Here is a 22,650-nt window from a genome sequence, read left to right as displayed (position 1 = left end):
CTTTTCCCTTCCCAAATGGGACTGGGTGGATGAATGCTCCAAGACTGAGGGCAATGGAAACGCAGTAAGATCTCACACTTCTGCTGCCAGCAGAAGAGATGGGACAAAACGCAGGCACACTCCGAGGGAACCGGGCACTCTGCCTTTACAAGGTGAGGTCTGACAGCTCCATGAGGTGCTACGAGCAAGCACAGCTGTCACGATTTCAAATGGCACAGTAGGAGTGGAACAAAGAAACCAAATATTCTTTGAGACCCGTGAGATCTCTGTGGAGCCATTACTCTTCAGACCACTTGCTTTAGCACTGTTTTACAGGGTGTTTCTATGAAATTTTCCATCTCTTTCCAAGCTACTAGCTCCCAGCAGAGCCCACGCACTCTGAGTCACCAAGTGCTGTCCTCATAGCCCCTTACTAACAATCCTCTCACCTCTATGTGCTTAGAGACACCAACCTGCACGTGAGGAAAAGGAGTACACCCTTTTTTTGCTAGAGACAGCCATCAATCTAGGCAAACAATGAGTATGCTCGTCACGGTGGCTGCAGTGGGACAAGCCCTCTTCTTCCAGGCACCAGTGTGGGCTCTGAAAACCCGAACAATTTCACCACGGTGCTGGGACCACCCATTTCACGGTGCTATTTAACATTGCTGTTCAAGTAAGAAAGCAGCAGGCTTCAGCCAGCTACACACAAGTCTACAGTGGTGAAAATTTCCCCTAATATAACATCACATGGGTTGGGCTTTTTTCATTTTTGAAGGAAAAGCAATGAACAGTCCCGCATTTGGAGCAAAGAGCACCCTGCAGTGAGGAGATGCCAGCCTCCAAGAGAAAGCAAGATAAGATGTCCTTATTGGACTGATTCCACCACACAGTGTCCAACAGCTCTAATTAAACTGTCAACAGCCGTGGCCTTCCCCACCTTTGTACTCCTGGAACATGATCAATGATCTCTGAAGACAGATAGGAAGGGCCACAAATCCTGTTGACATATTTTGGCATAGCTTCATTGCGTTCAGCAGAGCTATGCCAGCGAACACAGGCTGGCTCACGATTGCTATATACAAAATAGAAAACCCTCGAACATACATAATGCCCTGGCTGTGGTTCCCTGCCTCAGCACTTCGCTAATATTTCCTGACTCATTTCCCCTGCCAGGCCTTCCTACACCCGCTTCTGGTCCACTCTTGTACTAAGGTCAAGGCCGCCAGCAGGAAAAGTCATCACACCCCTGCAAACCAAAAAGCTGGGAGCTCCTCAGGATGAGGATTTAGTTACACAGAAACCAGAAGCGTTCCCCAGGACAGTCTGCAGACTGGGACAGACGGTCCCGGCTCAGGGCACAGGCCATCCCGCAGGAGCCAGGCAGAGCTCTCCCGTTTGCCTGGGTCCAGCCAGCGGGATGCTCAGCCAGCTGCTGCTAGACCAGCACCAGCGGCAGGGGAGGTCTGGAAACAGGGAGCAAGAGTCCCGTTGCCACACTTTAGCCACCTAACCAGATGACTGGTCTTCTGCTGCTCTCAGGGTATTCAGATGAGATATATTAATACCTGTTTTTTCAGTCCCAGCAGCTTAAGGTTACAGCCCCATCCTACTTTTAAAGTTAACAGTATTCAGCCAGGTCTGAATCCCTGAATGGAGACAAATCCCCACGCATCAGAAACACACTCCTGGTGAATGTGCAACACTGAAGACGGAACATTTATATTTTCAGCATCACAAGAGTATTTAAAAGACTTACAAGAAATCAAGCATTGAAATAAAGATGTTAAAACATAAGCTCCAGCAAGGCACTTGGAAATCCCAACACACGCTTCCTTGTGAGCTTATGCCAGGTATGATCAGGGCAACCTCTAACTCTGGAAACAGAACCCTCTCTGCCATAAACACCAGCACACCCATGATGCTCTTACATTCTGCTTTCTCCCTCCTGCCATGCCAAAATTTCTAGTGAGGTGGTTTTAAGCCAGCCATGATCCTCCCTGAAGCAGCACATATAGCCTGTCTGAGTTGCTCACCAGCCAAAGGTCGTGATCCATCCCAAAATCCCACCGACAGCTTGGCAGCAATTTCTGCTGAATGTTTTGAGTTGGTGTCATTCTGCTTTTGCAGAGAGCGCCAGGGCTGGCTGTCCCTAGGAGCTGTTAAAAAGGAGAGAAAAACACACAAGCTGCCTATCACAGGAATATTATTTAAGATACTTTGAGTACTTGGGGTTAGCCAAATGCAGAGAGTTGGCTGACAACTGCTGGGACAGTTCAGCAGTTGCCAGAGCAGACGTGGGAGTAGATTTGCAGTTAACCAGCGCTACACCACGGCACAGGGCACATTGCTGGCCTCAATTTGCACGTTCGTGTCCTTCCTGCTAAAATACCATTTAAATGATAGTATCATCCACATTGTCACTTTGGAATATAAAGTTCAGTGGATGGAAACAAGGAGGGGGAAAAGGACTTTGCAACCTGTTCTTCAGCTTACACTTTGCCTGCAAAACATCTACTAGCTTTCCTACTCTTGGGAATAATGCACAGAAAACACATAAACAAGACCCACTTAAAAGAGAGCAACAGGAACCACTGACATCCGAGAGACAAGAAAATAAACAGCAATGGCTTGCCTGTCACATCAGCAGTAAGTTTGACATCAATAGCAAGAGTGCCCGAAAGAGCTGGACCTCCCTCTCTGTTTTCATTCCAGACCGACTGCAGTGAGCAGCTGGGTGAAGATCATTGCCCAGCCTCTGAGTGCTGGTCCTAATGATGAGGATGATGAGTTAAGAGCATGCCCTGAGCAGCTTTATTTCCTACTCTCTGCTTCCTTCCTGGATGGAATTACTCACTTCCTTGGCCGGAAAAATCATTACAGAACACACTTTTTCTGAGTTCATCTGAGGTTATTATCTGCTTGCTGACAGCAGGTTATTAGGCACTGATGGAGTTTCCTCTTGCACAGTGGGGCTGCTCTCCTGTGTTGCAGGCTTTTGAATAGGAAGAATAAAGATTGCTTGCTAGACACACCTTTTTTTTTTCTTTTTTTCTTTTTAACCTTTGCTTCAAGCATCAAAGCACACGGAAGGTATACGCAGCCTCTTTACAGAACAAAAGATGACTAGCTGTGGGAGACATTTTCCTATATTGTAGGTCAATTACAATCAAAATTGCCTTTACAATGGAGTTGGACACAGCCAGCTTTCATTCCCTTGATGACAAGGTAGGTTGGATCCCAAATGCTTTGTTGGTTCGCCTGCCTATTACTTAAAAAGAAAGCTGCTTTTCTATGGCGAGGGTAGGAGTGCAACTCCAAAGCCTGATCCCGAAAAGATCAGAGCTCCATTATGCAACTAGGCAGAGAATTAATAATATATCACAGGGAGTGTGTGTGATTCTGCCTTGATGGTGACATTTATTTCGACACGTGCTCAGATAAACCTTTGTTTGATTCAAGAGAAGATTTTACTTTGCTCTCAACATCTCAAAAGCAAAGTTTAAAGTTAAATATTTCCCCAGCTGGATGCGGCCGTAGGATAGAGGAAGGAGCAGGGAGCTACGCAGCATCAGCCTCCCATGGCAAGCAGGGCAGCCTGGAGAGGGAGGCGGGAATATGGGGCCCATGAGGATAAAGCTGCCTCTGTCTTCTGCAGCAGTAGCGTAAAATCATTTTATATACTAATATTTGCACATCCCTAGCCTGACTTGTGCAAATCTGAATACATATTCCAGCTTCCCTGCACAGCTGGGAAGCAGATACTTCCACACCTGTTTTGCAGAGAATTACACTAGACCAAACAGAAAAGAGCAGGAAAGCTAGACACAGAATCCAAAAAAATCTCAGGGTTTGGGTCTCCACTTCAAACCTTAGAGGTGCAACCACTTCACCCATGCTGGCAGTTTGCCTTCTCCTCTGAGGCCAATGCTGCAGCATCCCTTGCTGGATCCTACCAGTCCCGAAGCCAAACTCTCACTCTCTGGCTAGAGGAGGGAGCAGGCGAAGGGGAGGACTGCAGAGATCTCTAACCTCTGGCCGGGGGATCTCAAGCTCAGTAAGTCTTAAAAATAACACATTGAGTACCTGATAGATGCCCCTTTCCAAAGTAGTTGAGGAGGCACATCCCTTCACAAGTAAGCTGATCCCGCTCCCACCCACCGGACAGGGCAAGGAGCAGGGAATGGCCAGGGAGCACACTCAGAAAGTGACCACACGCTGCTGGCCAAACCCCACCGCCTTCTGCAGCACGGCACCGCCGCCCGGTTTCTCAGCCTTTGTGCAATTAGTCAAAGGCTGCCTCTTCCAAGGAAGCAGCTCTCGCAAATGCTGAGTAAGACCAACTAGCTGGCAAATAAGCCATCACCAGCATGTTCAATCACAGAGACAGCAATTACTGCTTTTGATAATGAAAAGTCCACTCAGAGCTTGGATAACAGCTTTCCAGCTGCCACTGGCACCATCTGAAACACCAGTTCGGGCTTGATTTTAAACGTTTAGTAGCAGTTGGCAACTGGATAAATGAATGCAACTCTGAAAACCCTTTCACGCTGCGATGAGGAAATTCTCCACAAACAGAAAGCACCACACAGCGCTTCCTGGGAAGCCAGAGAAAATTCCTTCTGACACACAGTTAAAATAAACAAAAATAAAACCTCCAAACAAACAACAAAAAACCCAGCCCCGTTTAAAGACATTTTTCTAGCATTTAATGCAGGCACAGGACTTGAAATGAGCACCCTCAGCCAAAAAAAAATACGGACAGTAGCAAATGAAGAATTTCATCCAAACAGTGTGATACTTACGGTAGAGACAGCCAGCATCCCCTCCCAGCTGCGACCATCCTGGGCAACATCTGTATGCAGTCTGGTATTTCACCTTGTACACTTGCCTGTAGCCCGTGTAGTATGCAGTTCTGAAACACAACAAACCAAGATACCACCCGGACAACGTTAATTCCGGCAGAACGAGGAAACTGGAAAGAACAGAGGTTGTAACACTTAACTGTGGATATAAACAAAATGAGGTTTTCAAATGCACTGACATTTTTTTCCACCTGGTCTAGCAATGATCACTGATGCTAAGAAAATACTTCTTAATTTACTCTAATCAGAAACACAAGAGATGTGTGTCCAGGTCCTCATAACACCCCTGACTGTTTTCTCCTCTTCTAAACTATTTCACAGCTCTGAGCTCCTCTCTTAAACTTGTTAATGAAGGAAATTTAAACTTTAAGAGAAACGGGTATTTCAGTCCAGCTTTAGCGTGCATGGGCAAGTGTCTCCAAGGGGCTGGTGAGCTAAAAAAATTGTCAGAATCCTGATGGGAATATCCAGCTATGCAAAAAGCTCTCCATGCAGGTATGATTTATATAGCAAGGTTCCCACAGGTTAAAGCCAGCAGAACCAATCTCCCTGATGGAAAGGGCTTTCTCCTCCTTGCTCTCCTCCCGCTCTGCCCTGCAAAACCCTCAGCTAAACATTGACAAGCCCAGCCACGCCACGTGCGATCACATCTCCCCCATCTTCCAGAAAAAGCAAAAAGCCCTCTCCAGCACGGCACAGTCCCGGGACGCGGCAGCGCTGTTGCCTGCTCAGCAGAGCCAGCACAGCCTCCGCAGGGGACGATGCACTCAGGTGGAAGCTGAAGGTCCCTGCAACAACTCCTACGAGTAACTTCCAGGGTGGGAGTTGGGGTCTGAAAGCAGGAATTGATCTGAAGCAAAAATAAATATAAGTGACGCTTTTTTTTTCTCTGGAAATTTGATGTTTTGTGTATGTGAAAATTGAAACACAGATAAAACTCTTGAAGGCAATTTTTAAAAAGATCCTTTGGCAGGACATGAAACTACTCCACCAAAGCAAATCAGACAAACAACAACAAATATTTGGCACAGCAGATGTGTTGTACATGTCCCCTGAAAATATTTATCCTAACTCAGTCTAGTTGTTTGATTTTGTCGAATGTTTCTAAAAAAAACCTAAATAACAGTGAACCATGAATTCCCATGAAGAAAACCTTTGGCTACTCCTCTGTGCCAACCAGCATATGGAAGCACAACTGAGAAAAATAAAAGCAGATACCATTTTTTTTGTATGAGCTATTAACAAATTATGAAGGAAATGCTCGTGTTCCCGAAGCAGCTGAGAAAACAATTTACAGTCCCTCAAACACCAGGAGAGCAGCAATCAGGCTCAGATCCACCCGGATCCTCTCGGTACCAAGAGCTATGTCCCAGCCCAGGGCTGCAGCGCGGTGGGCAGGGTGCGTTAGGAAGCACAGGAGGACATGACAGCAGTGGGCTGGTGCTAATGCAACAACCATTCCCTGCATGGGCTATTCTGGAAAACACCATCCTTCTCATCCAAAATGAGGAAGACTGCATGGCCACAAGCAGCCCCTTCCCTCTGCCCTGCACGGGCTCAGAAACGGGGAGGAAAAGGTATACCAAGAAATAGCAATGTAGGACAGCTCAGGACTAATCCCGGGCTCCTTTCTGCCCCAAACATTACCCTGAACAACCTCATATCCACGAATTTGATGGGCTCGTCTGGACACTTCAGATCCTTAAGTCAGCCCAAGTGGATTCTAAGGAGATGCAAATATTTTGACAGCCTCCATTGCCTGAGGATATCTGGATGCTGCAGACTGGAAAGAACCACATAGGCGATATTTTATCTTCAATGTTTCTGTTTTCTTTCATGTTTTAAGGAGTCCCTGGCACAGAAAATGTTGAACGAGCCAGAACTAATGGAACCCAGGCTTAAAAATCTTGCTATGTCCTGCTGCTGGAAAATCCACTTCCAGCCTCTCTGGGACAGCTCTGCTGTTCCTCCAAGTTTCGTTACTGAGGGCTGAGCAAAGCTACCTTCTGTTGTTACCTAATTCAGGAAAGTTACACAACCAGTAGCAAAAGCATTGCTTTACCAGGAACAACGAGAAGCGCAGCCCAGAGGATGCTCAGATCATCGGCTGAAGAGCAGATGCTGGCTCCCTGAGCAGGCAGGGCCCGTGTTGTGAGTGTACGGAGCAAGATTTGTTCTGACTTTTAGGAAATCTTTTATCTCTGCCTAGAGTACAGGACTGCAAGTCCTATAAAACCAAATGCAACTGGTTCTGAAACACACAAACTCAGCAGATAAACATCCCCTTGGCCACCCTGGGTCCCCTGCCTGCCCCAGCCCACCCTCCTCCCCTGAATCTCGCTTACAGTTTAGGCAAAGCGATGGAACTGTAGTGGCGTCTGCAGCACCCCAGGCATGCATGGGAATTTTAGAAAATTAGCTCTAACACTTATGAACCTTGCATGTCAGTGACTTGTGCTTCAGCCCCTGCAGACAGCTGGTCCTTGCCAGGCAGGTGAGCTAGGCAGCGGCACTAAACGGTGCACTGGGGAAAGGAACAGCAGATGCTGGATTTCCCTAGTCATGTCCATGAACTCAAAGGCACTGAGGCCAATTTCAGGCTAACCCTGTGTGTGTCAGATCCTGAAGCTGTTAATATGCTTCCTGAGGCCTGTGCTGCTGGAGCTGGGTCCAACTGGAGCAGCTCCAGCGGGTGAGACAGAAGCTGCGTAGCATCTCTCCGAATGCACAAACTGTGCGCTCCACTGCCCTCAATTGCTCAGCACAAGGGAGCTTGGCAGGAGATCACCCATCTATCGCAATAAGCTTGCTGCGATGGGAACTCCTGAAAGAAGTTTAGAGCAAGGGGATATAGGACAAAATCTTGCCTAGAATGACGAAAGTTCTGTGATAGTCCTTTTACCATCTTGCTTTTAAAATTCCTTGGGTGAAATCCCTCACAGAATCTCTAGGCTTCATCTCTGCATTTTCATCAAGGAACAGAGTTATAGCACTAGGCTGTTCTAATATTCACAATGAAGCACAACAGAAATTTTTTTCATTTCAGTTCCTTGATTTACAATGTCAAAACAGCACATTAAAGAACCCGAGGGACAGCTGGGTCTGAAAAGTTCCCAGCCTTTGAAGCAGGAGGAGACAGGGCACCTATCATTTCAAAGCCCTCTCTTAAAACACGGTCAAAAGATGGACTCTGTTTGCTCCTTTATTACCACTACACAGATATCATCACCAAGATAATTACTGGCAATTACAGGTTAGGAGGAATTCCTAAAGTCAAGACTTAAAAGCTGTCTCTAGTCCAAGATACTTCTTTGAAACTACTGCTATCATTATTATTTTGTAAAGGCTTGTAACTGCCTAACAAGGCAGGAAAAGCAGGTGGAGTACAGAAGAAGATGGGGCACACTGTAGTTTGGCTGCTATGCAGGTAAAAAAAGTTCATTATTTGCACTGTTGCACACGTTCATAACCCTCCTCCTGCAACCCTTCCTTGCCTGGCCTCCCAGCTCCCAGTAAAGGCCAGTCAGCAACTCAAGGGCTGTACCATTAGCTGAACAACTGCATCCATTTTCTGCTCAGTGTACAGACAAATTCCTTTCTTGCCCGTGCAAGCCTACCTCCACTGAGCTGTACACTCTTCTGAGGTGGGCACAGCCCCACTCTTGGTGCGAAAGGAAGCCGGTGACCCACAGCAAAACCTGCCAACGACCACCACCTGTCCTCATGGAGCATCACTTGCACGATGGCCACATTTTTTGTGGTATTTGTTATTTTTTTTCAGACCATACACAATAAACCTCACTTGGACCCAGCTACTGCCTTCAGCTTTGTAAAACTACAGAGGCACTGAGATGCCTCCGCCATGAAGCTGAGACATCTAAAGATACAGGAAGAATGCACGTGATGCGATTAAGTCATTTGGTTAACATGGCAAGATCATAGGAAACAGATGTAATACATCGTCAGATGACTGCAAACAGCTAACCAGAAGAAAGCTTCTTTAGAACAAAAGCAATATATCTTCCCTTTGGGAATTCCTTAACAATTTAAAAACTCAGTATCAAAAAGGTGCCAGGTAGGGTCAGAAACCCCTCCAGCTAGACACACGTAGGGTTTACAAATCTCTCACAGTCTCCAGGTTTCAGCCAAGAAAAAAATATCTAATAAAATAGATTTACTCTTTACAGCTCATTTGTGGGTTCAGAGCCACATCTCCCCCTGCACGTAGCTTTCTGTTTACATTGGCCCCTAAATGAACTGCTTTGCTACCCTAATGCCAGACCCGCTGACGGCCAGGTACCAAGTGCAGGGTAAGTCTCCCCTCTCCCTAGAGAGCTGCAGGGGATTGAGGAGAGCCACAGCCATGCTGGCTGGTCACTGAGGCTCCTCGGAGGGTACCACGCAGTTATCAATTCTATTTCTTGTGCCAGACCCCAGTGTGGGCAGCAAGACAGGCACACATGCAGCTGCTCCCAGCCCTCTCCCCCTGTGCCCAGACCCACCAGCTGCGTGGCCGGTGCAACGGGCTCTCCCCTTTGCAGATGCCAAGTGAGCAACGAGCTCGCTTCCCCGCTGCTGATGATGAGAAGGAACCAATTTCCATCACGCAAGGAGCAAATCAAGCTCCAAGGAAGAACACATACCTCCGCTCGTAGCCCGTACACCACTGCCGTCCCCCGCAGTCCTGCTTCCACACTTTGACGGTGCGGGTGAAGGCCTGGACACAAGGCTGCCGGTGCCCCACGACCGCCAGCTCCTGCTCCGCACAGACGTTTGGCCTGCCACAGAGAAAAAGAGGTGTCTCTGAATTTCCTTACTTACGAGCTTATACAATATATGGTGTTTGCCTCCTCCTTTAATTAAATCAGTGTAGGGAAAAGAAATCTGCCAGGTTGACCAGCCACAGGCAGTTGTCAAATGCAGCCTCTCCAGCTGCCCCCAGAATTCTTGGATTAAATGCTCTTGTGAACAGATAGAATTGTAAGAGCGTGACACTGGCACCAACAAAACACACAGTAGAATAGTATAATCTGTATTTCTCAAAAGCATGTCAGTAGGCTTTTGTGAATCAGTTAAACATTGGAGAACTACAAGGTGAACATCACAAACCCACATTTAGATGGAAAACGGCCATCTAAAGCAGAGAGGACACGGGGAATAATCCCACGCTATAAGCCAGTGGCAGACATGAGAAGCCTGCTCCACCCTGAACCCCCTCCTTGAGTCTCCAGACCTGCAGCCTGTGATGAGGCTCAGATACAGGAACAGAAATCTAAAGCAAGATGTTTTTATAACATTGCAACATAGCAAACTTCAGTGAGATCGGGAAGCTGACATTTGGTACCTCTAGGTCCTGGGATGCTCTACAGCCCACTTGAAAAATGCAGCAGTTACTTTTCCACTGATAAATTAAGGCTGATTTTTAGCCTTGAAACAAAAAAGGATGGATCAGAAAAGATCCGATAGCACCATAATTTCTATGTTTGTCCATCCTGTCTGATCTCAGTTAAAGAAGAACACATTCCTTCTTTGGACCTAGGGCATTATTTTCCTGACTATTGTCATTGTAAACACAAATGGGATCTGCATCATCTGACAGCAATTGGAAAAAAAAAATATTCAGCCAGTAGAAATGATACATCATTTTGTTAATACTGCTTTAAATCTGTTTTAGACATTTTGCTGTCTTAGCTGCTCTCTCACACATTCAGAACTGCAAGACTAATTCCAGTAAATAAAAGTGAATATATATATAATTTGGTAAGAAAATAAAGAAAATACCATTTGTGTTTAATTTCTTTTCTAATCTAACTCTCCTTCTCCAAGTACAAATCAGTAGTTTTAACTAAGAACAAAGAGGGAATCATTTATCCCTGACTTAATAAGTTATGAGCCATTCATTATTTGGGACTGCTTCTGTTGCTTCAAAAGGAGCCGAGAGTTTTCACAAAAATACTTTCTATAAAAGAAGTTCAACTAAATAGTTTGGACATGGTGAAGCATAGAGATTGCAGCTGGCATCTGACTGCTCCAAGATGTTCAATTACACTGCTCTTACAGCAAGCCTGGCAATGCCTTTGGGATTAATGGCATGTTTTCTTCCCCCTCCGGTTTTGCTCTAAAATCTCCTCTCGTCATCCCCACATGTGGCCACTGCTGAGCTGCTTGGCTTGCAAAGCTCCGCACACATCACTTCACCGATACAACAGTTCCCAGCACTAATGGTGACTGCCAGAGAAGCTGTTTTATTTTGTGAGCGTCTCCATACACGGCGAGCTGCAAGCTGATGCCAAGAGCGGCATCTCCCTACCCTCTGGACCTCCTCTGCTGCAAGCCTGCCGGCGCCTCACCTCCCAGCTCTCTGCACGTCCAAAACCAGAACTGAAAGGAACCACAAGAACAAGGCTGGCAGCAGTGCCGTTTTGGTGTAATTGATTACAGTGAAGAAAGGTTTTTGTGTGCCCCAAACAGTGGTTGTGTGTGCAACAGGCATCGTCCGCAACGCCCCATGGGAAGTGACAGCCCTGCCCCGGCGCTGGCAGATTCTTTTCTCTCATGCTTTGGCACACATCTCATCTCTAGCATCTCATCCAAGAAGACCTAAAAGTAATTGTCAAGGCAGGAGCACAAAATCTCTGCCATGGGGAGAAAAGGCATTGTCTCGCAAAACCTTTATCTGCTGGAAAGGACCCCTTTCCCATCAAAAAGTTAAAAACATCAGGGAGAGCAGCTTGGAGTTAGCACACCATGCAACACCGAGTTCATTTACAGAAAGAATTAGAGCAATCCCCCTGCATCGAGAGATCATCTTCTGGCAGGAGACCAAACTTGCAAGGAAGTTTTCCAAAGAAGCCAAATGATTAACACCAAACTGTAACTGTAAAATTTAATTAAAAAGAACGGACCTACGTGCTGCTAGCCTAACAGCAAAAGGGGGAAAGAAGCATGCACCAAGAGATAGACAAAGTGCAATAAAAATAGCAGGTCTGTGAAGAAAGGTCAAGCTATTTACACAACAATCACCTCTTGCGCTCACACAGTAGCAACATTGTGGTTAAAAACAGTGAGTTACCTCCTGCAAGCAAAGCCTATCCAGATTTTCAAACGTCTATTCCCCTTTATGTACATCTGGTGCTAGATAAAGAAACACAGAGCAGCCCTCCCTCCCTTTCACTCTCTCTGCTCCTGCCTTCACCCTTGATTTGAAAATACTGTATTCAACTTCTGCTTTGCAGTTCCCTGCCCTGTAAGAACACTCCAGCACTCTTTTCTCGCTACTTACATATGGGGCTGCAGTTTGTTCCCAGAAGCCAGAGAAGATATTTGCAATGCAAGGATGAATGACAGTGCCACTGCACGAAATTCCATCGCAACACCTTCTCTCTCCCCTCCAAGGTGCTTCCAGTGGGTGCCTAGAAAATCTCACAGCCTTCTCAAGCACGACTCGCCAGTTCCTGTTCCTCAAAGGACACTCCTGGCCATCTCCTGCTTCTAACTTGCCGGTGTCTCTCTTTCTTGCAAAAGACAATGCTATTGGAGCACACGGGAATTCTTGCACAGGGAGAGCAGCTTTATCATTTCTAGATGCTTCCTCACATATGGGTTCAGTTCAGCAAGTTTCTTCAGTCCATGGGAAATGATTATAGTGCAGATTGTAGCTGGGTTTTTCCCAAATCCAAACCAGGCTTCTTATGCTCATTTGCTCGCATTGAAATGTACTGAAGTGACTTTTCCTTCTGGCATTTGCTTCTTGCCAAAGCCCGAAGACCTGGTGGCTCACAAGACCTGGGTTCTGTCCAGCGATGAAGCCCCATGTGGGTTTAGCTGATTTGGAATTGCGACCCACTGCACAAGGCAATATAAAAATCAGCACCCATCAAGTGAAAGGAAACAGGAGGCGTGCTCTGCTGCGCACCAAGAAGTCCACTTCCAGGGGGCTTTTCCAAAAGCAAGCGGAATCTCTTTTACCCCACCTGCATAGGTGAAGCCATCCAGCTGCTACAGCCCCCCACCTTCCTCCGGAGACGGGCTTGAGTAACTCCTGCACGCACACACACACACACTAAGAGCAGCTTCCCTGCATTTCAAGGGAGTAACAAAACTTTCCTCCTGCCTTTCCCAGGTCTAGCTCCTTTCCCTCACGTGCTCTCTTGTTTCTTTTCTTGCTGACAGTCAGAAATCCCTCCCACCAGCTGTGTCCAACCCCGAGGAGAGGAGGGGGGAAACCCTGCAGAACAGTAGCAGAAATGATTCGGGTTTGTTTCTCCAAAGACAGCTCTTTTGCACTACCCAAGGCCAACTCTGTACACACCACCCAAAATCCCTTTCCCAGCAGCTCTAAAAATATCCCACAGAGACTGAATCTTTCCTATGCACTTTAACAGATAACAAAATTGATCACTTCCCAAGGAAATTCTGCTGTGCACACAATACGGACAGGGACACATCTGACCTGCACTCAGCTGCTCGAGTGCTGTTAACAACCAGGTCCCAGGGTGGTGGGGAAATACACTGGGCAAAGAGGGAGCTGGGGAACAAGATGAAATTGCTATCTGCCTTTTCCCACCAATCTCCCTACTGACCAGGGAGAGAGCACAAGAAGTCATTGATGAGGATTTTGCTGAACCTGGGTGACAGTCCGCTGGCCCCTGCAGAATGAAAAAACAGAGAGGGAAGTGCCCAAGCCTGGCTCTGAGTTGGTTCACTGCTGAGTTTCCTCTTCCAAAAAACCACCACAAGTATCTCCAGTTGTTATTGCCAGGCTTGGCAGCACTGGGGAAGGCCAAGGAGCTTACAGAGAGCGGAGCTGCCTCCTGCCTGCCTTCCTGGAAGGATGGGTGCATGCATAGCAGCCAATGCAGCAGGATGGAGAAGACGAGAGCGGAGCAGGGATGCTGCGCTAAAACTTTCCTGCCTCAAGAACCCACCATCAAAGCCTCCCACTGAGGGCGAGGACTCGTCAAAGCAGCAGCTGGGCACTGCTCCACTGCCCTGGGGCAGCCCCAGGCAGACCTGACCTTTGGCAAACACCGATTTCTGCGAGTGAAGTAGGATAAGAAAGTTTGCGCAGTTTCAGTCCCGTGCCAGGCGTGTATTCTGCTACTGAAAGACAACGATTACATCAAGACTGAAGTCACCCACAATCCATGCCCAAAAGCTGGTAGCTCTAGGAAGAAACCAAGGCAGCTGCTTTAACACCTTAACCCTTCCAACGTCACAGCAGTTGTATAAATCATTTAGGTCACAGAAAGAGTAGGTATGGGGGGGGCTAATGTTTCCACTTAGAAGTAAAGTATCTGCCAAGCCTAACAGATGGGAAAACAACATCTTTCATTCTTCCTAAAGAAAGGCAACTACATCAAGATGTTTTGTAGCGATGGAGAGCGTTCCAGGATACAATAAATTCAGGCCCACGTTTTCCTGTCAGGACTTAACAGTTTGGACTTTTCTTACAGTAGGAAGCAGTGAGGTAGCTCCTGGTTAGTCTCTCTGTGCTGACTTACCACCACTAGCCAAACGCTTTCTCTACACACAGCTGATCCTCTGTTTGGGCCCAGCTTTGGCAAAAATGGTGCCGGGAAGGCAGTGTCTGCACCTGTAGGAATGGTTTGGGTTGGAAGGGACCTTAAAGATCACCTAGTCCGACCCGTGCCAGGGGCAGGGACACTGGCCACCAGCCCTGGCTGCTCCCAGCTCCGTCCATGGCCTTGGGCACTGCCAGGGATGGGGCACCCACTGCTGCTCTGAGCAGCCTGTGTCAGCGCCTTGCCACCCTCAGAATGAAGATTTTCTTCCTAATATCTGATCTAAATCTCCCCTCTTTCAGCTTAAAGCCATTCCCCCTCGTCCTGTCAGAACATGCCCTTGGAAAAAGCCCCGCTCCAGCTCTCCTGTTGTCCCCCATAGCACCGCAGGGTGCTGCAAGGTGTCCCTAGAGCCTCCTCTGCAGGCTGAGCAGCCCCAGCGCCGCAGAGGTGCTCCAGTCCCCCCAGCATCTTCGCCGCCTCCTCTGGGCTCGCTCCAACCGCTCCGTGTCCCCCCGGTGTCGGGGGCTCCGCAGCGGCGGCAGGCGGTCCCGGTGGAGCCGTGCGCCGGGCCGGGCCCGCCAGGCCGCGGGCGCTGCAGCCCGGGCGGGCAGAGCCTGGAGTGTGGCTCCCTCTCCAGGCCGCGGCTCGTCCGCGCCGGCCGGGCCCCTGCGCTGGGGCTGGGCTGACGGGGCTGGCCGGGCCACCATGCCAGGAGGCCACCATGCCCTGCTGGCCGACCACCATGCCCAGGAAGCCACCATACCCTGCTGCCCACCATGCCCAGGAGGCCACCATGCCCTGCTGGCCGACCACCATGCCCAGGAAGCCACCATACCCTGCTGCCCACCATGCCCAGGAGACCACCATGCCCTGCTGGCCCGGCCACCGTGCCCAGCAGGCCACGATATCCTGCTGGCCACCATGCCCTGGCAGCCACCATGCCTAGCAGACCCCCCATGCCCGGCTGGCCAATACACCCAGCAGGCCACCATGCCCAGGAGACCACCATACCCTGCTAGCCACCATGCCCAGCTGGCCACCATGCCTAGCAGGCCACCATGCCCAGCTGGCCACTACACCCAGCAGGCCCCCATGCCCAGGAGACCACAGTGCCTGGCTGGCCACCATGCCCTGCTGGCCACCATGCCCAGGAGGCCACAGTGCCTGGCTGGCCACCATGCCCTGCTGGCCACCATGCCCAGGAGGCCACAGTGCCCTGCTGGCCCCCATGCCCAGGAGGCCACAGTGCCTGGCTGGCCACCATACCCTGCTGGCCACCATGCCTAGAAGGCCACCATGCCTGGCTGGCCTCCATGCCCAGGAGGCCACCATACCCTGCTAGCCACCATGCTCTGGCCACCATGCCCGGCTGGCCACCCACAGAGCAAAGGACAGGCTTTGGTGGGGGAACAGCTGGGCCTGGAGCACAGCAGGAGACCCCACAGCGTGTAAAGCCATCCCTGCCACCCTTTGCAAGCCACTTCAAAGGCAACAACAAGGCTTCCCACTTCAATGGATTCATGTGAGCGAGCGCTGCAGAGAGAGCACTGCAGGGAATAGGTGAAACACATGAAAGATGGATATCGAAAATGCAGCACTGTTTAATACAGTCTTAATTTTGTATCGTTTCCCAACACAAGGACCTGCTGAAGATGTCATCCTTTGGCTCGGGGTAAAACAGCCCTGGAAAGGGCCCAAAGATACAACACGGTCCGACAAAGACTGATGATAACATCTGCGATAACACCAGAGACCACAGATTTAGAAACATTAGCTTGTCATTCATTCCCTAGCATTATTTAACCTCTGCCACCAAGCGTGCTGAGTGTGGAACGGGCTTCGGGGCTCTCAACTTGGCCAGTTCGGCATCGCCCCGTCACCCCACATCCCCCCTTCATCCACCACACCGCCCCGGCAGTGTGGCGGTAACGGCTGGACACGATGACCTTCAAGGTCTTCCCACCTAAAGGGTCCCGCGACACCCGACCGGGCGGCGCGGAAAGGCTCTGCCCGCCCGCCCCAGCCCGGCTCGGCGGGGAGCCCACGCGTGGCCCGACCGCGCCCCGCAGCCCCGAGGGCCGCCCCCGGCGGGGGGAAGGCGGGCCCGGCCAACCGCCCGCCCCGGAAGGCGGCGAGAGCCCGGCCCGGCCGCGATGCTGCAGCTCCGGGACACGGCGGAGGGCGGCCCGGCCGGCAGCCCCGGCAGCCCCGCGGCGGCGATGCTGGTGCCGGAGGAGACCGGGCCGCCCTTCGAGCCGCCCGCCGCGCCCCGCCAGACGCTGCGGCCGCTGAGTGTGCGCACCGCCACCCGCGGCGGCCGCCTCCGCCAGTACTTCGTGTTCCGGGTACGGAGCGCTGCCCCGGGCCGCCCAGCCCCGCACCCCGCCGCTGCACCCCCCGCCGCTGCCCCGGGCCGCCCAGCCCCGCACCCCCCCGCCGCTGCACCCCCCGCCGCTGCCCCGGGCCGCCCAGCCCCGCACCCCCCCGCCGCTGCACCCCCCGCCGCTGCCCCGGGCCGCCCAGCCCCGCACCCCCCCGCCGCTGCCCCCGGGCCCGCCGAGCCCCTCACACACACCCCCGCCGCTGCACCCCGGGCCGCCCAGCCCCGCACCGGGCCCGCCGAGCCCCGGCACCCCCCGCCGCCGCTGCCCGGGGCCGCCCAGCCCCGGGCCGGGCCCCGCCGCTGCACCCCGGGCCGCCCAGCCCCACAACGGGCCCGCCGAGCCCCTCCCCCCCCTCCCCCGCCGCTGCCCCGGACCGCCCACCCCCGCACCCCCCCCCCACCCCACCCCCAGCCCCTCGCCGCTGCACCCCGGACCGCCGAGCCCTGCACCCCCCACCCCACCGCTGCCCCGGGCCCGCTTAGCCCCCATCCCCCTTAACCTTGGCCCCGGTGAACTCCGCATCCCCCAACCTCTGCCTCGGTTAACCTGGCACCCCCCGACTCTGTGAACCCCGCAGCCCCCCGACCTCTGCCTTGGTTAATCCATCATGCCCCAACTTCTGCCTTGGGCTGCTGAACCCTGCATCCCCCCCTAACCTCAGCACCGGTGAGCCCCACATCCCCCTGACCTCTGCCTCAGCCCGTTATCCCAGCACACACCCCCAACCTCTGCCTTGGTTAATCTGGAACCCCACAACCACTGCCTCAGGCCACTGAACCCCGCACCCCCCCAACCTCTGCCTCCCCCATCTAGTCTGGCACCCCCTAACCTCTGCCTCCCCTGTTTAGCCTGGTACCCCCTAACGTCTGCCTCCCCCGTTTAGCCCGGCACCATAGAGCAAGCAGTCAATGAAATCCGCGTGGTCGTGATGCCCACCGAGGACGGGGCAGTGCAGAGCGTCTGGCTGCTGACCGAGTAAGTAGCGCTGCCGAGGGCCAGGCCCCCTCCCCTTGCACCCTTCGGCAGACCCCAGCCCTGCAGCCCACCTACACCTTTCAGAGCCGTGTGTTGTATTAACGCTTGTGAAGTGATGTGGAAGCCTCAAAGTGGCCTCGCATGGCTGTACCATATCGCTGTTCCTGTGTAATCCAGCCCACTGGGGGATTTCGATGAAAGCTCCCAAGTTCACTCGTTACAAAATCCAGTACAATAGGGAATTTGCTCATACCCTAAACCCACTAACGCAGCTTTAATAAACTACTTCACCAAAAGGCAGTGAGTTACAGGCCGTTAGCCCTGCAATTCACCGATCAACGAAATGGAAGCTGACAATTTGCAAGGTGTCTGGACTAGGGGATAGGAGCAAAGCACGAGCCGAGATGCCTGATTCTTCAGAACAACGCTCAGCCAGCTCTGCCAGCTCCAAGCACCCCCTGGGGTGGGCAGAAGGCAGGGGGCGATTTCGGTCCTTTCACTGTGGGACAAGTCAAACCAGCAGAGAGAAAGGTTCACGGCAGGTGGAAACGCTCCAGCCCACCGCCCGGCCCCACTATTTTGCACTTACCTTGACAAAGTAAGGGTAGCTGTGGTCTCATCAGCTTGACATCAGTGTTCCTGTTGAAACAGACAATTTTTAATTTTTGTAAGGAAAGAGAATTAAATCAGTAACACTATCAATAAGCTGTTGCAGATTTCAAAGCTGCTAGTTTAAAAGCTGAGCTCATTACCCTTAAGAGTAAAAATATGATGTACTCTTAGGTTGCCCTGATAGTATTATAGCTGTGATGGTTCAACTATGCAGCATGGCAACACACTCCAAGAAAGGTAAGATCTTTTAGTTAGGAAATTTGAAGAAACAAATCAGTTTTGAACGTACAGATTGTTCTTATGGAGGGAAATAAGAAGTCAGACCACAGAGTTAAAGAAAACTATTTCTCTCCCCTGAACATGCACCAGTGCAGTTAATAATTTAGCAAACATGGCAACACACTAACAGCATGGTACCAAACTACTGGAAGAGTCATTGGAGACTCCACTCTTAATGGAGGATGCATTACATAGCATTCAAGATCTTCAGACTTATCTGATTTTCTTAATATTTTCTTATGTTGTAACAAGATGACGTTGTGACGTTCCACCTCTCACCAGACTTGCTGATTCAAAGCAGAGGCCATAATGGAAAATAAGTATGACTAAGACATCAGATTTGTTCTCCTTAGCAACTCTTCTATCCATCAAGCTGTAAAGTGTTTCCAGCCAGTAAAACTGCTAAAGCTCAGTTGTGTTATCTTACTAGAATTGATCACTGGAACAACGAGAAGGAGCGTCTTATTCTTATCACAGATTGGTCCCTCCTGATCTGCAAATACAACTTCATCAGCCTGCAGTGCCAGCACGTGACAAGGATAGCCCTCAGCGCAGTCGATACCATCTCGGTCGGGGAGTTTCAGTTCCCACCTAAATCGCTGAACAAGTAAGCTGGCATCGTAATACGGTAGTGTCACTGCAATTCCTGCGTTATCATTATAAGCAGTTTGAACTGTCAACCTTTGTCACTGACTGCTGGACAAGTTTGAGGTTTCCTTTTGCGCATGTGGCTTTGCAAATAATTACTGAAGCTTCATTAGAAGGCCTCAGAGTAGCTGCTGTTTTGCTGGGATAGTTACTAGTTACGTTAAATGCCAATTGCTTAAGGACTTTCAGGGTAAGACAAATAGATTCAGAAGTTCATTGCCATTATGTAATGCAGTAAGTAGCAGCAGCAGTAGTAGCACCCTAGCATTACTAGAAAGCCACGTGTACATGTTGGTTCATGCATAAACACAGGCTGTCACAGGCGATACAGTTCAGGCATTGTGTCCTAAGTGTCTAATGAGCTTAACCTTTTTGCACTCAGCTTATAAAAATGTTCCTTTGCGTATTTCAGGGGCTGAATTCTTAACCGCTGTAGAGGAAAAACTTACTATCAAACTTATATTTCAGCTTCCAGTTTTAAGTAGGTCTTTTCCAGACAGCACACTTCTAATTAAGCTTGCCTCAAAGACTCCAAAGTCTTACCATATTAATTCCGCTGTCTTCGGTATCAGGCGAGAAGGTACTGGTATCCGAATTCAGTGGGACAAGCAAAGCCGCGCCTCCTTCATAAACAGATGGAACCCGTGGTCCACAAACATCCCGTACGTCACCTTCACCGAACATCCGATGGCAGATGCTGATGAGAAGATTGCATCCCTTTGCCTAGTAAGGAAGTTGCCTCTCCTATTCCAGATGGCTTGTTGGTCTCATAAGCTTGATACGACTTGTATTATTTTGAAAAGGTAGAGCAGTTAATTCAAAGGGACAGAACGCAGAGCTGTAAGCTACTTTTCCCCGTTCTCCAGATTTTGACTTGCAGGGCAGCCTAACTGTCAGTTTTGGCCAGCTGCCTATAAGTGGTTTAGACAAGAAGGAAGCTGAAACTTCCAAAGGTGTAGAGTTATGTAAAACCCAAAAGAAAATGGATCTTGGTGCTATTCCTGCTCTTACTCACCTGACAGGCTGATGCCTGACTTTTCATCTAGGACTGCTAGCTAATTAAACAAATAATTCCTAACCGTTAACCTTCACTCAGGTGCTTCAGTTTTTCTTGCAATAGCTGCTGCTTTCCTCTGGAGGTTTCCTTAAAAATAGAACACTATAGTAATTTAACGCACCAATGAGAAGAGCAGAACTACAGTCAGAAATAAACTATGCAAGTCATTGATAAATCTTTATGCATCTAGCTGATGTTTAAGTTACATGTAAGTAGTGTCCCAGTATGAAATTAACTGTATCATTAAGGTTGAATGCCAGAATGTAAAGTTTACCATGGCATGAGAGCTCTTACGACTTCTACAGCTTTAGCGTTAATCCTTCACAATTCAGTATCAGTAGCTGTGTGCTCTGCAATTTTTAGAACAATGGAAAAACAGAGAGGTGGGTTTTTTCTTTCTTTCAGTTGGAAAACTTCAAAACTCAGCTAATTCAAGCTGTGAAGAAAGCCCATAAGGAGTGTCCGTTGCCGGGAAGGGCTAATGGCGTGCTAGTGCTGGAGCGTCCTCTTCTGATCGAGACCTACCTGGGATTGATGTCCTTCATCAACAATGAGGCCAAACTTGGCTACTCCATGACAAGGGGCAAAATTGGATTTTAAAATCCACTGCATTTAATCTTTTCAAGGGGAGTTGATTTTGGTCTCCTGGGGGGAGCACGCTGTGTGGCAGAATACGTGATAAAGTGAAGATGCTGGGAGAATGAAAGGAGGCAGCTGTAGAATTAACGGTTCACAGGAGGCCCTGGTTGTTATGGAGGATGCACAGGTCAGATTAATCTGAAGCAAACACAAGGTAGTGTCATTCTTCTATTTTGTGTCGAATTTACAGTTCTTACTGGTTCTCATACAGGGCTAGTCAGCAGTGGTGTTTTCCATTTCTAACTGCGTGTTCGTCCCCATTAATTAAGTGCAATTGGTACCTGCTACAAACACTCCACACAAATATCCAAGATACAGGAGAATGTACATGCCATATTACAGCTGTATCCCTATCTATGGTGTCAAATCATGTAGTGTGCTCAGGATCGATCTGTATTGTTTAAAGAGGTATTGGTGTTCACGGTTCACTGTAATCCTAGCATTTTGATTAATGCCTGTGAAGAATTTCAAAAGCTGTGTCAGTCATTCTTTAGCAAAAGAGTCAGCTAATTTTGTAACAGCTGTACTGTTTTGTCTGCTCAGAAGCAGTGCACATGAACTATTACTCTGTAAACCGAAGTATATGGCTGAAAATGTGTTTATTAGCTTTTTATAAATATCCTTCCGTCTAAGAGTGTCTTAACTTCCTAGCTTATTACATGTTTTCCTGCTGCAGCCATAGAATAAAGACTCTTTCGAGAAAATATTGCCAAAAGCCTCAAACACATTTGCCTTCAAAGCTATTATTTATAAAACTAAAAAGGAATTCTATTTTGATTAGATTTATATTCTTAGCAATTTTTCTTACATCTACTCTAGTTTGGGACAGCAGCAGTGCAGGACTTTTTAATGGAGACAGATAAAACTTTAAGCACTGTATGCCAATCTTGATTTATATATTCCTGCACTTCACCTCCTACAAACATCCAGTAATGAAATTCAGAAGCCACATAAGAGACAAGTAAATTGCTCATGAGGTTACTCTAGCAAGCTTTTTCATTGTGTGTGACCTTCTATACGTGGTGTTTTATCAGGGTATTTATCTGCAGAACTACAATACTGACTAAACGCTGCACTGCAGTGGTGTTTTTTGAACTTCAAGTAGATGTGTCTTTATGAAACTTACATAAAGCTGAAATCATGGTGGAATGCAACAAGGCGCATGCCCCTCTCAATGCATTTTCTAAGATACCGGTTTAATTTTCATTAATCTTGCAGTAAAGTTACATTTCAACTCTATTTGTTCTTCGTTCTTCATTTCGTGGAGACTGAGGCTGTGAAACTAAGTAGCAAAAATATCCAATAAAACCTTAAACAATGGGCTCCCTTCTTTCGAAGGATACTGTGGCTTGCTACTTGGGTTAAAGGATAGTCCAGTGGCTCTTTCCCTGCTGAGCCATCCACTCCACTTTGGCACTGCATAGTTGGGTCAAAAGCTCCCATTTCAGTTGCCTGTATCAGCTACAGTCCCTCTCAAAAGATTCAGTATACTAAATCTATGCTAGACCAGGCCCAATTACTGTCACCTGTTAACATCTTAGTCTAGAAAAGCAAAATTATTACAGATTACTTAATTTGCTTTCTGAACAAAGAACTTGTTTTGCTTTAACAGTAACTGATTTGCTAGAAAGTATCTACTTTGCTACAGTATTTAATTCGAATTAGAAAAATCTGTTGTCTTGCAA

General features: G+C 49.1%; 2 protein-coding genes across 3 annotated transcripts in view; one reads left to right on the top strand and one right to left on the bottom strand.

Annotated features, from left to right (window-relative positions):
- MEGF6 (multiple EGF like domains 6) overlaps positions 1–12,972 on the bottom strand; it is a 107,225-nt gene extending 94,253 nt beyond the window's left edge. Inside the window, exons 1-4 of one of the 2 annotated variants that reach the window (XM_056332289.1) lie at positions 12,127–12,972; positions 9,488–9,622; positions 4,785–4,894; positions 2,016–2,138 (exon numbers count right to left, since the gene is read on the bottom strand). In XM_056332289.1, coding sequence (XP_056188264.1) covers positions 2,016–2,138; positions 4,785–4,894; positions 9,488–9,622; positions 12,127–12,212 — 454 coding nt within the window. In that variant the 5' untranslated portion in view covers positions 12,213–12,972. The remainder of the gene's footprint in view (positions 1–2,015; positions 2,139–4,784; positions 4,895–9,487; positions 9,623–12,126) is intronic. The other variant, XM_056332290.1, reaches the window with a different exon arrangement.
- Positions 12,973–16,486: 3,514 nt separating this feature from the next.
- Positions 16,487–22,204, top strand: TPRG1L (tumor protein p63 regulated 1 like). The gene is given in 7 exon segments (XM_056332304.1): positions 16,487–16,716; positions 17,639–17,730; positions 19,052–19,228; positions 19,842–19,995; positions 20,732–20,921; positions 20,924–21,083; positions 21,085–22,204. Coding segments are annotated over 7 exon segments (1,089 nt in total). The 5' UTR covers positions 16,487–16,524; the 3' UTR covers positions 21,209–22,204.
- The last annotated feature ends 446 nt before the right edge of the window (positions 22,205–22,650 follow it).

The sequence above is a fragment of the Falco biarmicus genome, chromosome 3, assembly GCF_023638135.1.
Source record: "Falco biarmicus isolate bFalBia1 chromosome 3, bFalBia1.pri, whole genome shotgun sequence".
Taxonomy (NCBI): Eukaryota; Metazoa; Chordata; class Aves; order Falconiformes; family Falconidae; genus Falco; species Falco biarmicus.
The sequence above is the reverse complement of the archived record's forward strand: the minus strand, read 5'-3'. Positions and strand labels throughout refer to the sequence as shown.